At 35.3% G+C, this 14,164-nt stretch overlaps 1 protein-coding gene across 3 annotated transcripts in view; it reads right to left on the bottom strand.

Annotated features, from left to right (window-relative positions):
• Window positions 1-14,164, bottom strand: part of SPOCK3 (SPARC (osteonectin), cwcv and kazal like domains proteoglycan 3) — a 194,046-nt gene that overhangs the window by 101,256 nt on the left and 78,626 nt on the right. For all 3 annotated transcript variants that reach the window (XM_065061384.1, XM_065061382.1, XM_065061383.1), the window contains exon 4: window positions 3,836-3,950. In XM_065061384.1, the coding sequence (XP_064917456.1) occupies window positions 3,836-3,950 (115 nt within the window). The remainder of the gene's footprint in view (window positions 1-3,835; window positions 3,951-14,164) is intronic.

Genomic DNA, 14,164 nt, shown 5'->3' with positions numbered 1-14,164 from the left:
TAGTGTTATGGTTACACTGAAATTCTCTGCTGGGGGACAACCCTGCCTCATTTTTTCAGGTTTTCTAGAGTCTTGCTCTTTACCTGCAGCTAATCTACTTGCTTAGCATTTTGCCTATACACTGCTTAGGTTAGTACAGTAGTGTATGATTCACGGAATATTATTCTAAGAGGAAATTACATTATCTGTCACTTCATATTAAAATTGTCTGTTTCAGATCTAAGACAGTTAACTGACAATTTATCAGGCCCTGCAAACCTCTGATAGCTTGTTGCTAGACTAACTTCTCAACTTTTCTGAGCCTGGTTAAGCTACCAGCTTTCCATGGCCTAAATAGGTTCCTACATGTTGTGATGTCACCACAAATTCTTGCTTTCTTTGCTCAAAGTGGCAACCATAAGTGTGTAAATATTTAAGGATTTATCTTTACCACCTGCTGCTCTGCTTATACAAAGACCACCCATTCCACTGTGGGTGCTCTGAAATATCCATTACCAGCCACAACCCTCCTCTTTTGACTCATCCCTTTCTATTTCCTGTCCAGTTCTCTTCCAGCTGAATATGCAAGCTCTTTCCGAAGCTCACAGCGGTGAACTCATAATTCCCATAACTGCACATTCAAATAATTAAATCTCCTGAAAGGAAGTGATTGAAAACTAGAACGGGTAAACAAATTTCTATTGGTATGATGAATACCCTGCTGAATACACATCACTGTACCACAATACTGGCAATTCTGTATTTCAATATTCTACAAGTTGTATTTGTAACTGAATGAGGTATACTCCAGAGCATTTCATTATTGCATGTACAAACACTTTACAGGGTTCTTTTCCCCATAAAGCCTATCACTTAGCCAATAAAGATACATTGGAAAGCACAAAGGGATGGTAAAACACCATTTAGGAAAAAGGAAAAGTTAATGTCAATCTCCAGAGTTTCAAAGAATTGATCAGAAGTTCTATTTTACATAAGACTTTGAATTGTTTATCATGCACTCTAGTGTAGACGGTTACTCCCTTCCCACAGCAAGGCACATGGAAGTACTTGGATAAATAACATTAATATATATCCTGCATGTTTTCCTCTCTTAAAGTACTTCCTCCTTCTTTCATAGGACACAACTAAGAGAACGGCACAGAGGGCACAGCTTCCAACACAGTTATAGCCAGCAGAGGTGCAAATGCAATTACCTGCTACCAATAAAAATGTGGCACCTCTAACCATGCTCCCATACTTTCTAACGCTCTAGTGCTCCAAACAACACTCATGACCAATGCTCTACAACACTTATTTCAGCTTTTTGTCAAATACTGTTCAGTCTTTCCAGGAGAGCACATAAAGGAAACTCTTGCATCAGGATGCTATGGCACTATAACGCATGCTAGAAGAGGACTTGCCATCTTGGCAGTCTCCCTGGGGTAGCCCAAAGGTGTCTATAAACCTTTGATTTATCTTGCAGGTATGCAGAGTTTTCCTCTTCCCTGAGTGTCTCGTAAGCAGTCTTTGCCACTGTATCAGTTGATATGCTTAAAACTACTTTTCCTGTGCAGGAGTCTTGAGAATAATCTCTGGAAAATCTATGGATCTATACAACAAATACATCCAAACAGAAATCTATGGGCAAAGGCTTTATGAAAAGTTCCCAGTAGTCCATGAAGAAGGTTTCCCAGAAGACACTCTTGACTGCCTTTTTTTTGGTAATAAAGATAAATTACTCCAATTATCAGATCTTTGAAGAACAGCACATGCTCACGCACACACACACACACACACAAAGTAAAAGGAAAACTTTTGCAACGAAATGTTGTAAATATTTATTCCCAACAGATTGAATGCACACAGCTGATATATTAGAAATGGATCCAGGTAGATAATATAACCTGGCAGTTGATAATACAACCTTTCTCATCTAATTTTTACCAAGGCTGATAAATCAGCATATTAGTCCTCTGGGAACTTGGAAAAACAGATGGCACTGTTGAAAATCAATATGCAAATTGTAGATATCAGTGAAGGAAATAAACCTTGGGCTAAAGAAGTTAATAGAGAGATCAGCACACATGACTCTCTGTGAAAACGCTATTCATACTCTTATCCAACAATACGATAGAAAAGTCAGAGACTGCATGAAGAAAACCCCTTTAGAAAATAAGCACAAAGCAACTAATTTCTCCTTGAACCCGGCAATCTGGGGAAACAGGGAGATCTAAGCTTGGGAAATCCCTGCCCTGGTTCAGATAGGTAGAGAATTGCTTCATCTAGCTTACAGAAGACTTGCAGTGTTTTTTACAGTCAGCTGCTGCCGTTTTGAAGTTTCCCATAATGAGATTGTATTATATTCAGACAAGATTTTTCTTGTAAAATACTACCTTTCTAAAAGAATTCCAGGGACTGTGGGAGGAATAATACATGTTAGAAGGCCAATGTCAATATGCTCAGTATGCAACATCACCTAATCTAAAAAACTTTTCAGTCCTTACCTGCTGCATATATACTTAACTTGGAGACATCATTTTTTCACTGTTTTCAATAATATGGGTAATATCAGAAATTTCAAATGTTTGTGTTGTCTCTCCACAGCTGACATTGATATATTCCTCTGACAGTTCACCTCTGGTTGAAATTAGTCTGCCTAGCTTTGCCTGATAATACTTTATCAAACAAAAATGTTTTGCTTTACACCAAGATTGTTTGATATAAACAGTATAGCATTAAAAATAATGTAGAACTTTTTTGTAAATTAATTAACTCAAACTGCAGATTGAGGATAGTTTAAACTTTTCCTTTCACTATGTACTATCTTGCTTGGTTTAAAATCTACAGATGTGTATATTTAAACATACTAAGACACTTGGAAAAACATTCCTTATATCATTCATAAAACTGTAGCAGCTCCTTAAGAAGATTGAAATGATCCTCTTACATGAGACAAGAAAGTCTGTATTTTCCTTAGCTCTTTTCAGCACCTACTGAGCAAAGTACTTTAACACACACTTGTTACAATCATATTATTGAAATTTAGCCCTTCTATTATGCACTGTTTTGCACAATGAAGTGCAAGAAAAAAGAACAAGTCCAAGTCAAAAACGCAACTTGACTCCATTTTGTCAGCAAACAATCTCATGACTCAAATAAGTGTATGGTTCAACCCCCTACATTCTCACTTTCTGCTCCAGATAAAGCCACAGAAGTACATTAATATTTTGCTACTTTAAGATCTACATAAACAGAGCATCTGGAACTGTTCTTCCCCCCAAAAAAGAGGTAAAAATAAAAATAATCTACATTTAGATTCTGGAATAACTTTATCATATATTTGTTCTTTATATTTAACCAGTCCAGAACGCAAAGAAAATTGGAATGCATAGAAGAGAAAATCCGAGGGAATGAGGGCAAAAAAGAAAAAAAAAAAAAAAAAAAAAAAAGAAAAAAAAAGTGCCTTCCAGTATATCAGGCCACTATCTGCACTAAAACAGGCAGGTTTGAGTTCCCTAGCTTCATATAAGAAGTGATGAAATGAATGTACAGCAGCAGAACATTACCACAATCATTCTATTAATTTGTTGCTAAGACAGTTGTTTTTTCCTTAAATCTATTTGTATTAACAGTTTGTGATATTCAAATATGTACACCCTCTAGTTTACCAGTCTATCAAAAAGATCAAATCTTAAACATTGTAATCAAGTTATACATACACAATTACTGCTCAAATCCGCTCCTACTCCGCTCACATGTTGTTAAATAACTAAATTTATTATAGCGTATTTATGGTTTAGAGCCAGTCACAAACACTATAAAAAGAGTTGATAGAATTAACTTTTAAAGTATTTACCTGTGTGTAAGCCTTCGGTGACTAATGCAAACAGCAGTTTGTTGATCGTGTGCAACACAGACCTTATGGCGACTACATTTCATCTTTAAACATGGGTCTTTAGCCGGATCTAAAGCTAAAAATAATTTTAGAAAATGGTTAACAATTATCTAGAATCATGCAGTTGAGAAAAGAAACACATCACACAGAAAACCCACCAAGTCTGCAGAAGGGGCTTGGCCTGCTGCTTGTACAACACGTCAAATTGACAAGCACTGATTTTCATCAGGATAAATTGGAGCACGCTCAGTGATAATGCAAGATGAAGCTGTGCAAAATTCCTTAACAAGAAAAATGGATCTTCATGAAACATGTATACTACTGTATATTCTCCTAAAATATTACTCTTAGTTATTTATAAAAATACTAAGTACCCTATCCAGCTCTCTCCTGGTTCACATTTCTAACAAAGGCAAGGAAAGGCTGCTGGTTTTTCGTGTAGCTGAAAAACTTTTTTAATATTGGAATTTGCTTGGGACTTTTAGAAAGTTTGCATACCCATTATGTCATTCAGAGCACCAAATTCCTAAAGAAAAATAAAACCATAAGCCAAAAAGTAATGAAAAAGAAGTAAGAAAGGCAAATGACATTTGATCAGGAGTTTGGAACATTTTTTCACTCAGATGATGGCTGTCACACACACAAGACCTTCTTAAAAGCTGTAAGCCAGGATGCTAATAAAAAAACATACTTCCACTCAATCTATTTCTTGTCATTCTTACTATGAAATAATATTATCTACTAAGCTACATTGCACAATAATAATTCAATAAGACATAAATGGTGATGTGTTGGTTCATTAGCAAATTAACCCACAGAAGAGGAAAAGCATCCATTCGCTAAATTCTGTTGTTGTGTAGCTAAGAAAGTACTCACCACCACATTTTTTAAACAACTGCCAATTTCTCACTGTAATCCCCAAATCCTGGTATTTCTACCTTGAAAGTAGTTTCCCTTTCCTGCTTCCTAAGATGTAGCTTGGTTCTTCTGACTCAACATTGAGTGGTGAACAATTACTCCATCTGAATTAACTGAGAAATTATAACTCAGATAAGATTTTAGTAAAAGAAGTAGTATACTAAAATATGCAGGTGAGTGATTTGTCTGACTCCATCCTTAAATAAAAATTCTACCTGTAATATGCTAGGTCTCTTATTTCTGCGTTGTGGCTGGTCCTTTAGTCATTAATCCATACTCATCTTTGAACCACACTTCAAACTACAAGTACTAATTTCTGGCTATAATACTAGAATCACAGAATAATTTTGGCTGGAGAAATACTCTTGAGATCCTCAAGTCCAACTATTAGAAGAGCCAAACAATCCTTTTTCCTACTTGATGTTAAAATGGTATAGCATATTTCTTGAGTAACTATGACTACCTGACAATACAGAAAAGTTTCTGCCATTTTCTGCTCTCACAAGAATCAATTTCTCCCTTCACTGATCTCCATGGTGTCCTTCAGGTAGATCTAAACATTCCAAAACTTTTTTTTTTTTTCTTTAACACCCCTCAAAAAAAGACAAATAACTCACCCTAATAAGTTAAGCACCAAAGACTAGCTTAAAGAGATACTACTGAAAATCCTAAATCACAAAATCAAGTAAGAAATCTTTGAACAACTAGAATTCAGTTTTCCTATGTTCATCTTCACCTCAGCATATTACTGTCCAGTCTTCAGTTCTATTTCAGAAATGCTCTTTCCCCTTTTTCATATTTGCTTATAAAATATCTATTTGTATACACATTTCCTGAAAGGAAAATTAAGCTTCTTCTGTTCTTCATGATCAAAAGTAACTTTTAACCACACCTGTATTTGAACTAGATGTTAACATAAGGATGACTAACACTGTGCCCAGGAAACAAGAACCAGGCTGATCATTAGTTGCATTTTTGACAGACAACTTTGTGGTGCTAGATATGATTAAATATAGCCTAAATCAGTGATTTTTTGAGTTTTATTTCCTTCTTAACAATATTTTTAGTATATTCTTAATAACATATTGACAAAGCAGAGAAGTGATAGACTCAATATAATAATTCAACACAGAAAGAAAAGAAATATTTTGTTAATTACAGCATAGGACATATGCAAATATGCATTCTTCTTCCAGGTATTTTTATTTCTACAGCAAACCAGCCATAAAACCACAATGAGACTTCTGTAATAAGTCTGATTACAACAACTCTAAAGAAGTGGGAAGCAAGTGCAGCAAAAAGTGACTGAACTAGAATAACCGAGTTTGAGTAAAAATTAATGACAGCTTATTCAGTATCCTTCTCCAATATACTTCAGATTTTTAGAACCCATATCTAATACATGTACAGCTTAAAGTCAGACAGAATGTAATGCCAGTTCCTAGTAAGCATGGACAGATTACTACTCAATGTACTGGTCAGAGTACCTCTTTCTGGAGTGTTCCCTGATAGAGACACTAAGGTAGCAATACTGGAATATGATATTGGCATATCTTCAGATAACTGGTTTGCAAAACTGAATAGGTTAATGGAATAAAAATACACGAACAAGACATAAGGATGCTGAGTTCAGTATCAAGTAGAAAATGTGTTTCGGGAAAAGGTATGAATGGAGGACATCATGTAACTTCCCATTCCCATTGAAATGGTTATTTCTTTTCCCAAGTTCTTGGGACTCTGAACGTGTGTTTTGACAATTCTATCAAAATTTAGCAAGCCATAACATATCTTTTTGGCAATGTTACGGGCAGAATCCAACTTACAACTAAGAGATGGTACTATCACACTTTGCCTTTACGACAACATAAAGATGGGTATCAAAGTAGGGAAGACATCTAGTTTGACAGATTCCACTATTTAAAAAAAAAAAAACAAAAAAAAACCAAAAACAAGGAGCTGCACGCACACACCATGCATCTCTCCAAAAAAATCACACATGCAAGTAAATGAGCACATTTTAAGGTGTAATATCTATATATCTATATATATATACATAAAAATTGAATTCAAAGACATGTAACTCAGAGGTCAGATTAGAAAATGGCTTTGAACACATAAGTGTTGACAGAAAGAAGTGCTGGATTTTGAGAGCACCATCTTAAAGAAAACTGGTGGGAAGAAAAAGAGACTATACCGTGCATACACACATTGTTTGTTTCATTTGCTATGGAACAGAGAAGTCAGGGTTGATGTGCTGTTTCTTTGACGGTCAGGGTTTGTTTTATAAACCAAGTACTGAACAAAACTTGTGTGTGTGCACAAACTTGTGTATTTAAGACTTAAGATTTTGTCTTGGCAGCTTTGTCCAGCTGCAGAGATTTGAAGAATAGTAAGGGATTTTTTTACACCGTGTCTACCAATTAGACATTGATGAATATACCAGTGAGTTCATTAACTTCTCAAGAGATATTTCTTTATAAATAACAGCTGACAAGAGAGCCTGAGCAAGAGAAGTGTTTTGGACATTCCTAAAGTGAATAATTTCCCCTCCTACAAAAGGTTTACATACACCACTTGGACTGGAAGAGAGGACGCTATCAGTTCCAGAGCATAACCAGACCTTACAGTATCAGTATTTGCTGACTAGTGGTTATCAAGCCCCTCGTGAAACTCTGGATAACCTCAGGTGCAGTACACTTTCAATATACAGCAAGAATGACTGCGGGGTTGTGCGAGCAGCTACTGTGCAAGCAGAGTAAGCCAGCAGAGTCACAAGACCACATTTAGATTCAAAGGCAAGTTCAACCCTCATGGTCTCCCCATTTGCATTAACTCACATTATCTCTCAGTAACCTGTTGAACGTCTTGTTCTCTTAAGCTATGAGCACCACCCCCCCCCACCCCGCCCCGAAGTCTTTTATCCTCATCTTATGTTTGATACATAGTCTCATATTTTCCAATACGTTTTTGAGAAAATGCCCTAGTTACTGAACCAGTCCTAGTGATGCAGAAGCCACAGAAGAATCTATGTCCTTGGACACATTTTCTGAAAAGTTGTAGTATCTTACAACAGCAAGAGAAACCAAATAAATCACTAACATAAAAATACAGATTTTTGGAATGTGAAAAAGTAAACTACCTGAAAGGTCAATGTCTGCTTAGAAAGCCATATGATAAAATGCAGAAAGAAATGTTGCTAGAAACTATGAAAAGTGGTGCAAATCTTTCTCTTTTTTCTTTCAATGTCACATGCTGTAGTCAACCCTATACTATGAAGTACAAAGGAACTAAATTTTATTAATCTATTTTGCACGATCTCACATTTTTGTATTTAACTTGCTTTTTTGAAATGGCAAACTTATGGATTGCATTAGTGATTTTCCCAGATTTGAAAGAACTACCAAAAAAAAAATATATATGAAAGCATGGAAGTGGCTTGCTTTTTTAAAAAACCTGTTTTGCTTCATACCCAGAACAGGCAAACAGAATATTTTCGTGGAAAATGAAGGCTAAATCACAAGAAAAACATTTTACAAAACCACAGTCTGCAGTTTTTCATGTTGGGGAAGAACTAGGCTCCCCTTACAATGCAGGGGCATAGGTGACTATGTCCAGTCTACATGAAGTCATCTTAAATGTCTTAAACTACTACACAAATGTATACATTTGTTCCAGGAAAAGTACCATTGATTTCATCTAAACGTATAACTCAGTTAACTCAGGAAATACGAGTCTTTAATATTCTTCACTGTTTCTTCTAGCAATCTCTGAAAAAACATGCTTGCTTTACTCCAGCTCACTCAGAGTATATAGACTTGCACTGATAACACCACATTATTCCTTTCCATTTCTGCTAAAATAAGCAGCTATGGAACAGAACAATGGTCACACCAGAAATATCACAAGTGCCAAAATCCCACTGTGGAGCCATTTATGTATCCCTCAGAGCTATTTTCTTCAGCATGAAACAGACAATAATCAAGGAGTTTTTATTCAATTCACGTTTACTGAAATATCTTCATAATTATGAAGGCTAGGGGTCTTTTTTCTCATAGCTGAAGTGAAAATGTAGATTGTACAGAACAATTACACTGTCATTAAAAACAGACTATGGTTTCCACTATGGTGAGGAGACTCTAGACGTAAGCAATATGTTTATTTAAAGAAATTATTTCTGGCAAGCCTTATTAGTGACTATAATTTATCAGCTGGCTTCCCAGAAAGTCAGATATAACCAACTTCTAAAGACACATGTCTGATCTTAGCTTTATTAACTTGATAATATTCAGACTTATTTAGCTCCAAATAGTCAGAAAAGTGAACTTGCCACAGGTTATTTGCCTATATCTCTACATTTCTCCATGTATAATATTTGTCTAACATAACATCAAATGTTATGTTAACTACATTTCAAAAAACAGAAAAATATCATTTTCACAAAAAGTATTACAAAAGCATAAAATACTATTTCTCTAAAAACTTACATTGTAAATTAAAAATAATGTGCTCTCTGCTGAAAAATTACGAAATAGAATTAGATCACTTGGTGAATTTTACAGATGGATATGGATTTGTTATTCTCACATGTTAAGGAAGCAATTAATATTCAAAAATTGATTCAGTTATTACTAATGGATCTATTTATTTACAATTCAAATTTGGTAGAGCAATTCAGCAAAGCTTTCCATCATCTCTTCTGTAAGTTAATTTACAGCTAGCACTAGCAGAACTGACAGTAGCCAGAACATCATCTTTATTGGAAATATAATAGGAAACCAAGATTATCCAGATATAACATAGCAATCTTCTTAACAGGAGCTCTGTGGCAGAAACCACAGTAAATTACCATTATTTCACAATCTGCTGGGTGCATTCTGACATGTTCCTCATTTTCTATACCCAGCAAAACAAAAGGGGAAAAAAGGTTAAGGACAAAGTTTTCACACTGAAATTCTATTTCCCTTTTCTAAAGTTTGTGATTCATTTCTGATGGGCAAAATAAGAACCAGCTAGACAATTTGCTTTACTACACTTCCCGTAACTTGAGCTACATTTTGAGTATCCCATGAGTGGTTTAGTTCCTCTAGTTTAAAAGGCAGGTCTGACTTCTTTGCTTTCAAAGTTTTGACATTTGACAAGGGGGGGAGAAAAATATAAATTATCTAAAAGTTTTAACTAAAATATTAATAATTAGGTCAAATGCCTAGGCTACAACCCTAGGCAGATAGACACCTACACAGGAATGACTCATATTGCCTGATTCAATAAGCCACACAGTTCCTGAAGATATAATACCTACAAGTCATCAGTGTCTTCTCCATTTAGAAAGATGGTGATTTCTTACCTCATCAAGAAATGTGTTGGGTTTAGAGAGATGAGCAGAATCCCAGCATCACAATTTCCAGAAGCAATAGCGAGGAGTGCAAAGCAGAGCACTTAAACACTCAGTTGATACTGTCAGCTAACAGGGAATCCAGATAAATGTTAAACAACAGTAAACAGTGATGGTGGTTATTTTTTGCCTAAATCATACAGTGATTGGCACCCAAAATTTGAATCCATGCATATAGGTTCTCCTCAGCCACAGATGGTTTGAATCCACACTACTGTGGATTCATAGCAAGACATTCCTATTTTCCTATACAACATATTTACTGAGAATAAACATGTTTCAACTTCAACAGAAAAATGAATTGTTGTGCAGGTAACAATCTGAGTTTCATAAATAAAAATGAGAGAATAAACAAGAAATAGCCTACCTCAGTAACCTGATGGGAATGTTCTGAAAAACAAGAATCTCAAATTTTTGTTTCTTCTCCCAGGGACTGTATTTGCCATTTAAGGTTCCATATTGTAACATGAAAAGCAGAATGGGCAGCTACAGTTGGGCATTCACAAGAGGAATCTTCTCGTATATTTGTTCTGTCTGGCCACATTAATCTATAACTTCAGTAAGAAGGATGGAGAGGTTTTTCTGTAGCTGGGCAAGCAAGTAATTAGGAGTTTAGATTCAACCACCTGAATGTTACAGACAGTCTACAAGTCTGATTTCTAACTTGAGAGCAAATGTTTCAGTCACCAAGGTGGCTTGCATGCTGGTTGCTTCTACCCAAGAAACACCTACTCTCATTACTGGTCAGGAGTCTCCATACTGACGCATCAGGGTCAATTGTGTAAAGCCACTTATTAGGCTTCTGTTCAGATGTGTCGCTGTTCTTAGCATTTTATATTACTAAGCTCTGGTACATTAGCACTGAGCGTGAAGTTGCCCTGTAATGGTTGCAGTTATGCAAGATAAGAGTTCTTGTAAGCAAAAAAACATCTAATACCGAGCTAGTATTACGTGACACAAAGTACTACCATATTTCCCTTTTCCTCACTTTGCCATTCAAGTTTCAAAAATATGTATATAAAAATGCATTTATACTGACCCATAATATGCAACCTGCTATTCTGTATACTGTTAATGTAAGTTAAAATAAATGCTCAAAAAATAAAATAAAAGCTGGCAGTCTCTGTTCTTCCCCTGGAAGCCTAATCTCTTTTTCACAGTTTCAAAAATCCTTCACTCATTCTTTCTCCACTCCCTTTAAAACAATCATCTTCATTGAGCCACACATTTTTCAGTCATTCACACAGAGGTGTAACCTTTATATGTCCTAATCTACCCTTGCATTCTAGCTCACAGAAGAGTAGGTATTTGTGTCCTGGAGAAGCTGTACAGAACATGTTCCACCAAGAGTTCCTTCGTTACTGTACTCTCTGACTGAGAAACATTACTCTCAGTAACCCAAACAATATAATATTAGGGATGAGAAAGTTTTCCAAGTAGGAAGATTCCAGGATGAACAATTATGACATCATTTATATAATAAAAATATGTCTATGTGAGTGCATGTTACTGCATGACTACATGTGTGTAAAACAGCTGGGAGACATCTGTGTATCACTTTTTTTTCTTAAATATAAGTGTTTAAAAAATCTTACTTAGAAGACTCTTGTACTGCTGAACGTCAAATAACTGGTATATCATTTAATGATCTCCTAGTTTTTTTCTACATACCTTTTCATTCATTAAATCTCTAAAATCACCAAAAAATACCACCTACTGGGACAACTTTTGGCCAAGTTTGGCATTTCTGGCCTGCTTACTTCATCTGAAATGCATACTGTGTGCTTAGCAACATGCACTGATGCACTCCACTGTCTTTCAGTACTGCTGAAACCAATGTGCATTAGATTTCTCATCTATGAAACACAGATGTTGCAACTCTACATATACTGATTCTTACTAAAAGTTTTGGTATCTTTACTATTAAACTTTCACTTGAAATCTGCAGAAATTAACAGACATTACACTACTATAGGCTATAATTTTCCTAGCAGAGTTTACACCTGAACAAAGGTTATATTTAGTCCTACTTATGTCATCATGTTTTGGGCAAGGGTATGAGTGGATGAAATACAAAATCTAAAACCTTCCTTTCAAGATTTTAAGAACAGTTACTGACTCCATATTTCTCAGATGTTCAGTGCTTACCTTCAGACTTTCCAAAGGTATTTCAGCAATACTACCACTAAAAAAAAAAAAAAGACTCCACCAAAAATAAAACCTAATCAAACACCACACACTCTTTTTGCCCTCGAGAGGTAAGGTACCCCAAAAACTCTAGTTACCTTTGACAACCTTTATCCAGGCCCACAGCCTGAAGCGACCACATTTTTCTTTCTTCAATGATTAGCAGTAACAGTTTCGTAATTTCTAAATTACAATAAATAAATACTCAAATACTCCAAAAATATCCAAAATCAGCTACGGCTTATAGAAATACATGTGCATAGTTGGCTACCAACCTTCAAGATTTCAGCAGCTTTAGGGAAGGACTTTTTTTTTTTTTTTTTTTTTTTTTTTTTAAACACAATGTCCAACTTCCTTGATTTGGCAGAAAGAAATAACAGCTTAAGGTTACCTGAAAGTTCACTACTAAACACTCAAACATTATATTATCTTTTCTGAAATACACTGAATCATAATTTAGAGACACGGTGCCTCATCAGAACTGACCTCTGGGTTCTCCAACTGACAATCAGGGGAAAGAAACATCTGCATACTTATCACAGCAAAAAGGCATCATCTTGAAACTTCTTCCACCTATTATCTCACATGCCAAGATGATTACCCTTGCAAAACAGCATGCTATAAGATGTATTATAATATAATTCCAGTATCTTAGAGAACTGCTCTATTTCTGTATTTAATTATGCATTTTTATGGTAAAATAAAGAGGGCATTTTAATCAGATTTTTTTACTGCAATCCACTTCATCTTTTAACTTTTTTAAACCAACTAAGCCAGAATCCAGCAGACTATTCATATAAAATATCTAATACATCAGCAATATGCATATATATGTATTTTGAAGAAGCCTGATGTAACAAAAGTAATCAGAAAATGTACTTGTGATAAAACTGAATGAAAATTTCTACATAAAATATATTCTGTGAAGAATTCACAAAAGTTGAAATCATATCTTGCATCACAATATACAGAGCACATTAATTTTTGAGTCAGTTAAGCTTTTGTATACATCCTGGCTAAGATAAACAATCTAGGAGATGTTCTTTGAGCTTAAAATACTGAAATTAATGGTCATTCTCATATGCTTCAGTTTTGCAGTATTTATAAAGATATTTCACTGTTACAGGATGACAACCACAAATATACCAAACCTGTAAAAGTTTGAAGTAGATTTAAGTGGCTATTAGGAAAAAAATAATAATAAATAAATAAATTTTAAAAAATATTATATATATGAACTTATCTTCTTTAAAATGATAAATGCAAAGCAATTGGACCTACTGCATTAAAAATTCAGTTCATAACATTCTTTCCAGGGTTTATCTTGTATGCCTAGATTCATGTTTGCATGAAACATTTCTGGTCTCCAGATGCAGAGAACACTATAGTTTGAAAATACAGACAGCACTCCAGGTCTTCTGCAGTTACTAGCCTGCAATAAAGCAATCTACAATTTCCGTCCCTTTTCAGTCTGTAGCTGTGTGTCCTGACTCACAGTTCTCAACATCTGGCATAGCACAGAAAAGGAGGGACTTGCATATTCCCAGTACATGGACAGGCTGGAGAGGAGAGTAGGAACACTGGAGATAAGAAGTCAAATGACCTCAGAGCGTGCAATGCTTCAGACAGAGCATTCCACAGCCAAGCCTGGCCTTCCTCTCCAAAAGGCACCTTGACTCAAGATAACACTTCGAAAGCTTAGACTTACTTTTTCTATTAGCAGATAAATACAAAAAAGTGTCTAGCAAATACCAGTGAGCATTTTACAACCTGGTTTTATTAATATCACAAAT

Source organism: Columba livia, chromosome 4, assembly GCF_036013475.1.
Source record: "Columba livia isolate bColLiv1 breed racing homer chromosome 4, bColLiv1.pat.W.v2, whole genome shotgun sequence".
NCBI classification, from domain to species: Eukaryota; Metazoa; Chordata; class Aves; order Columbiformes; family Columbidae; genus Columba; species Columba livia.
This window is presented reverse-complemented; position numbering and strand designations above follow the sequence as displayed.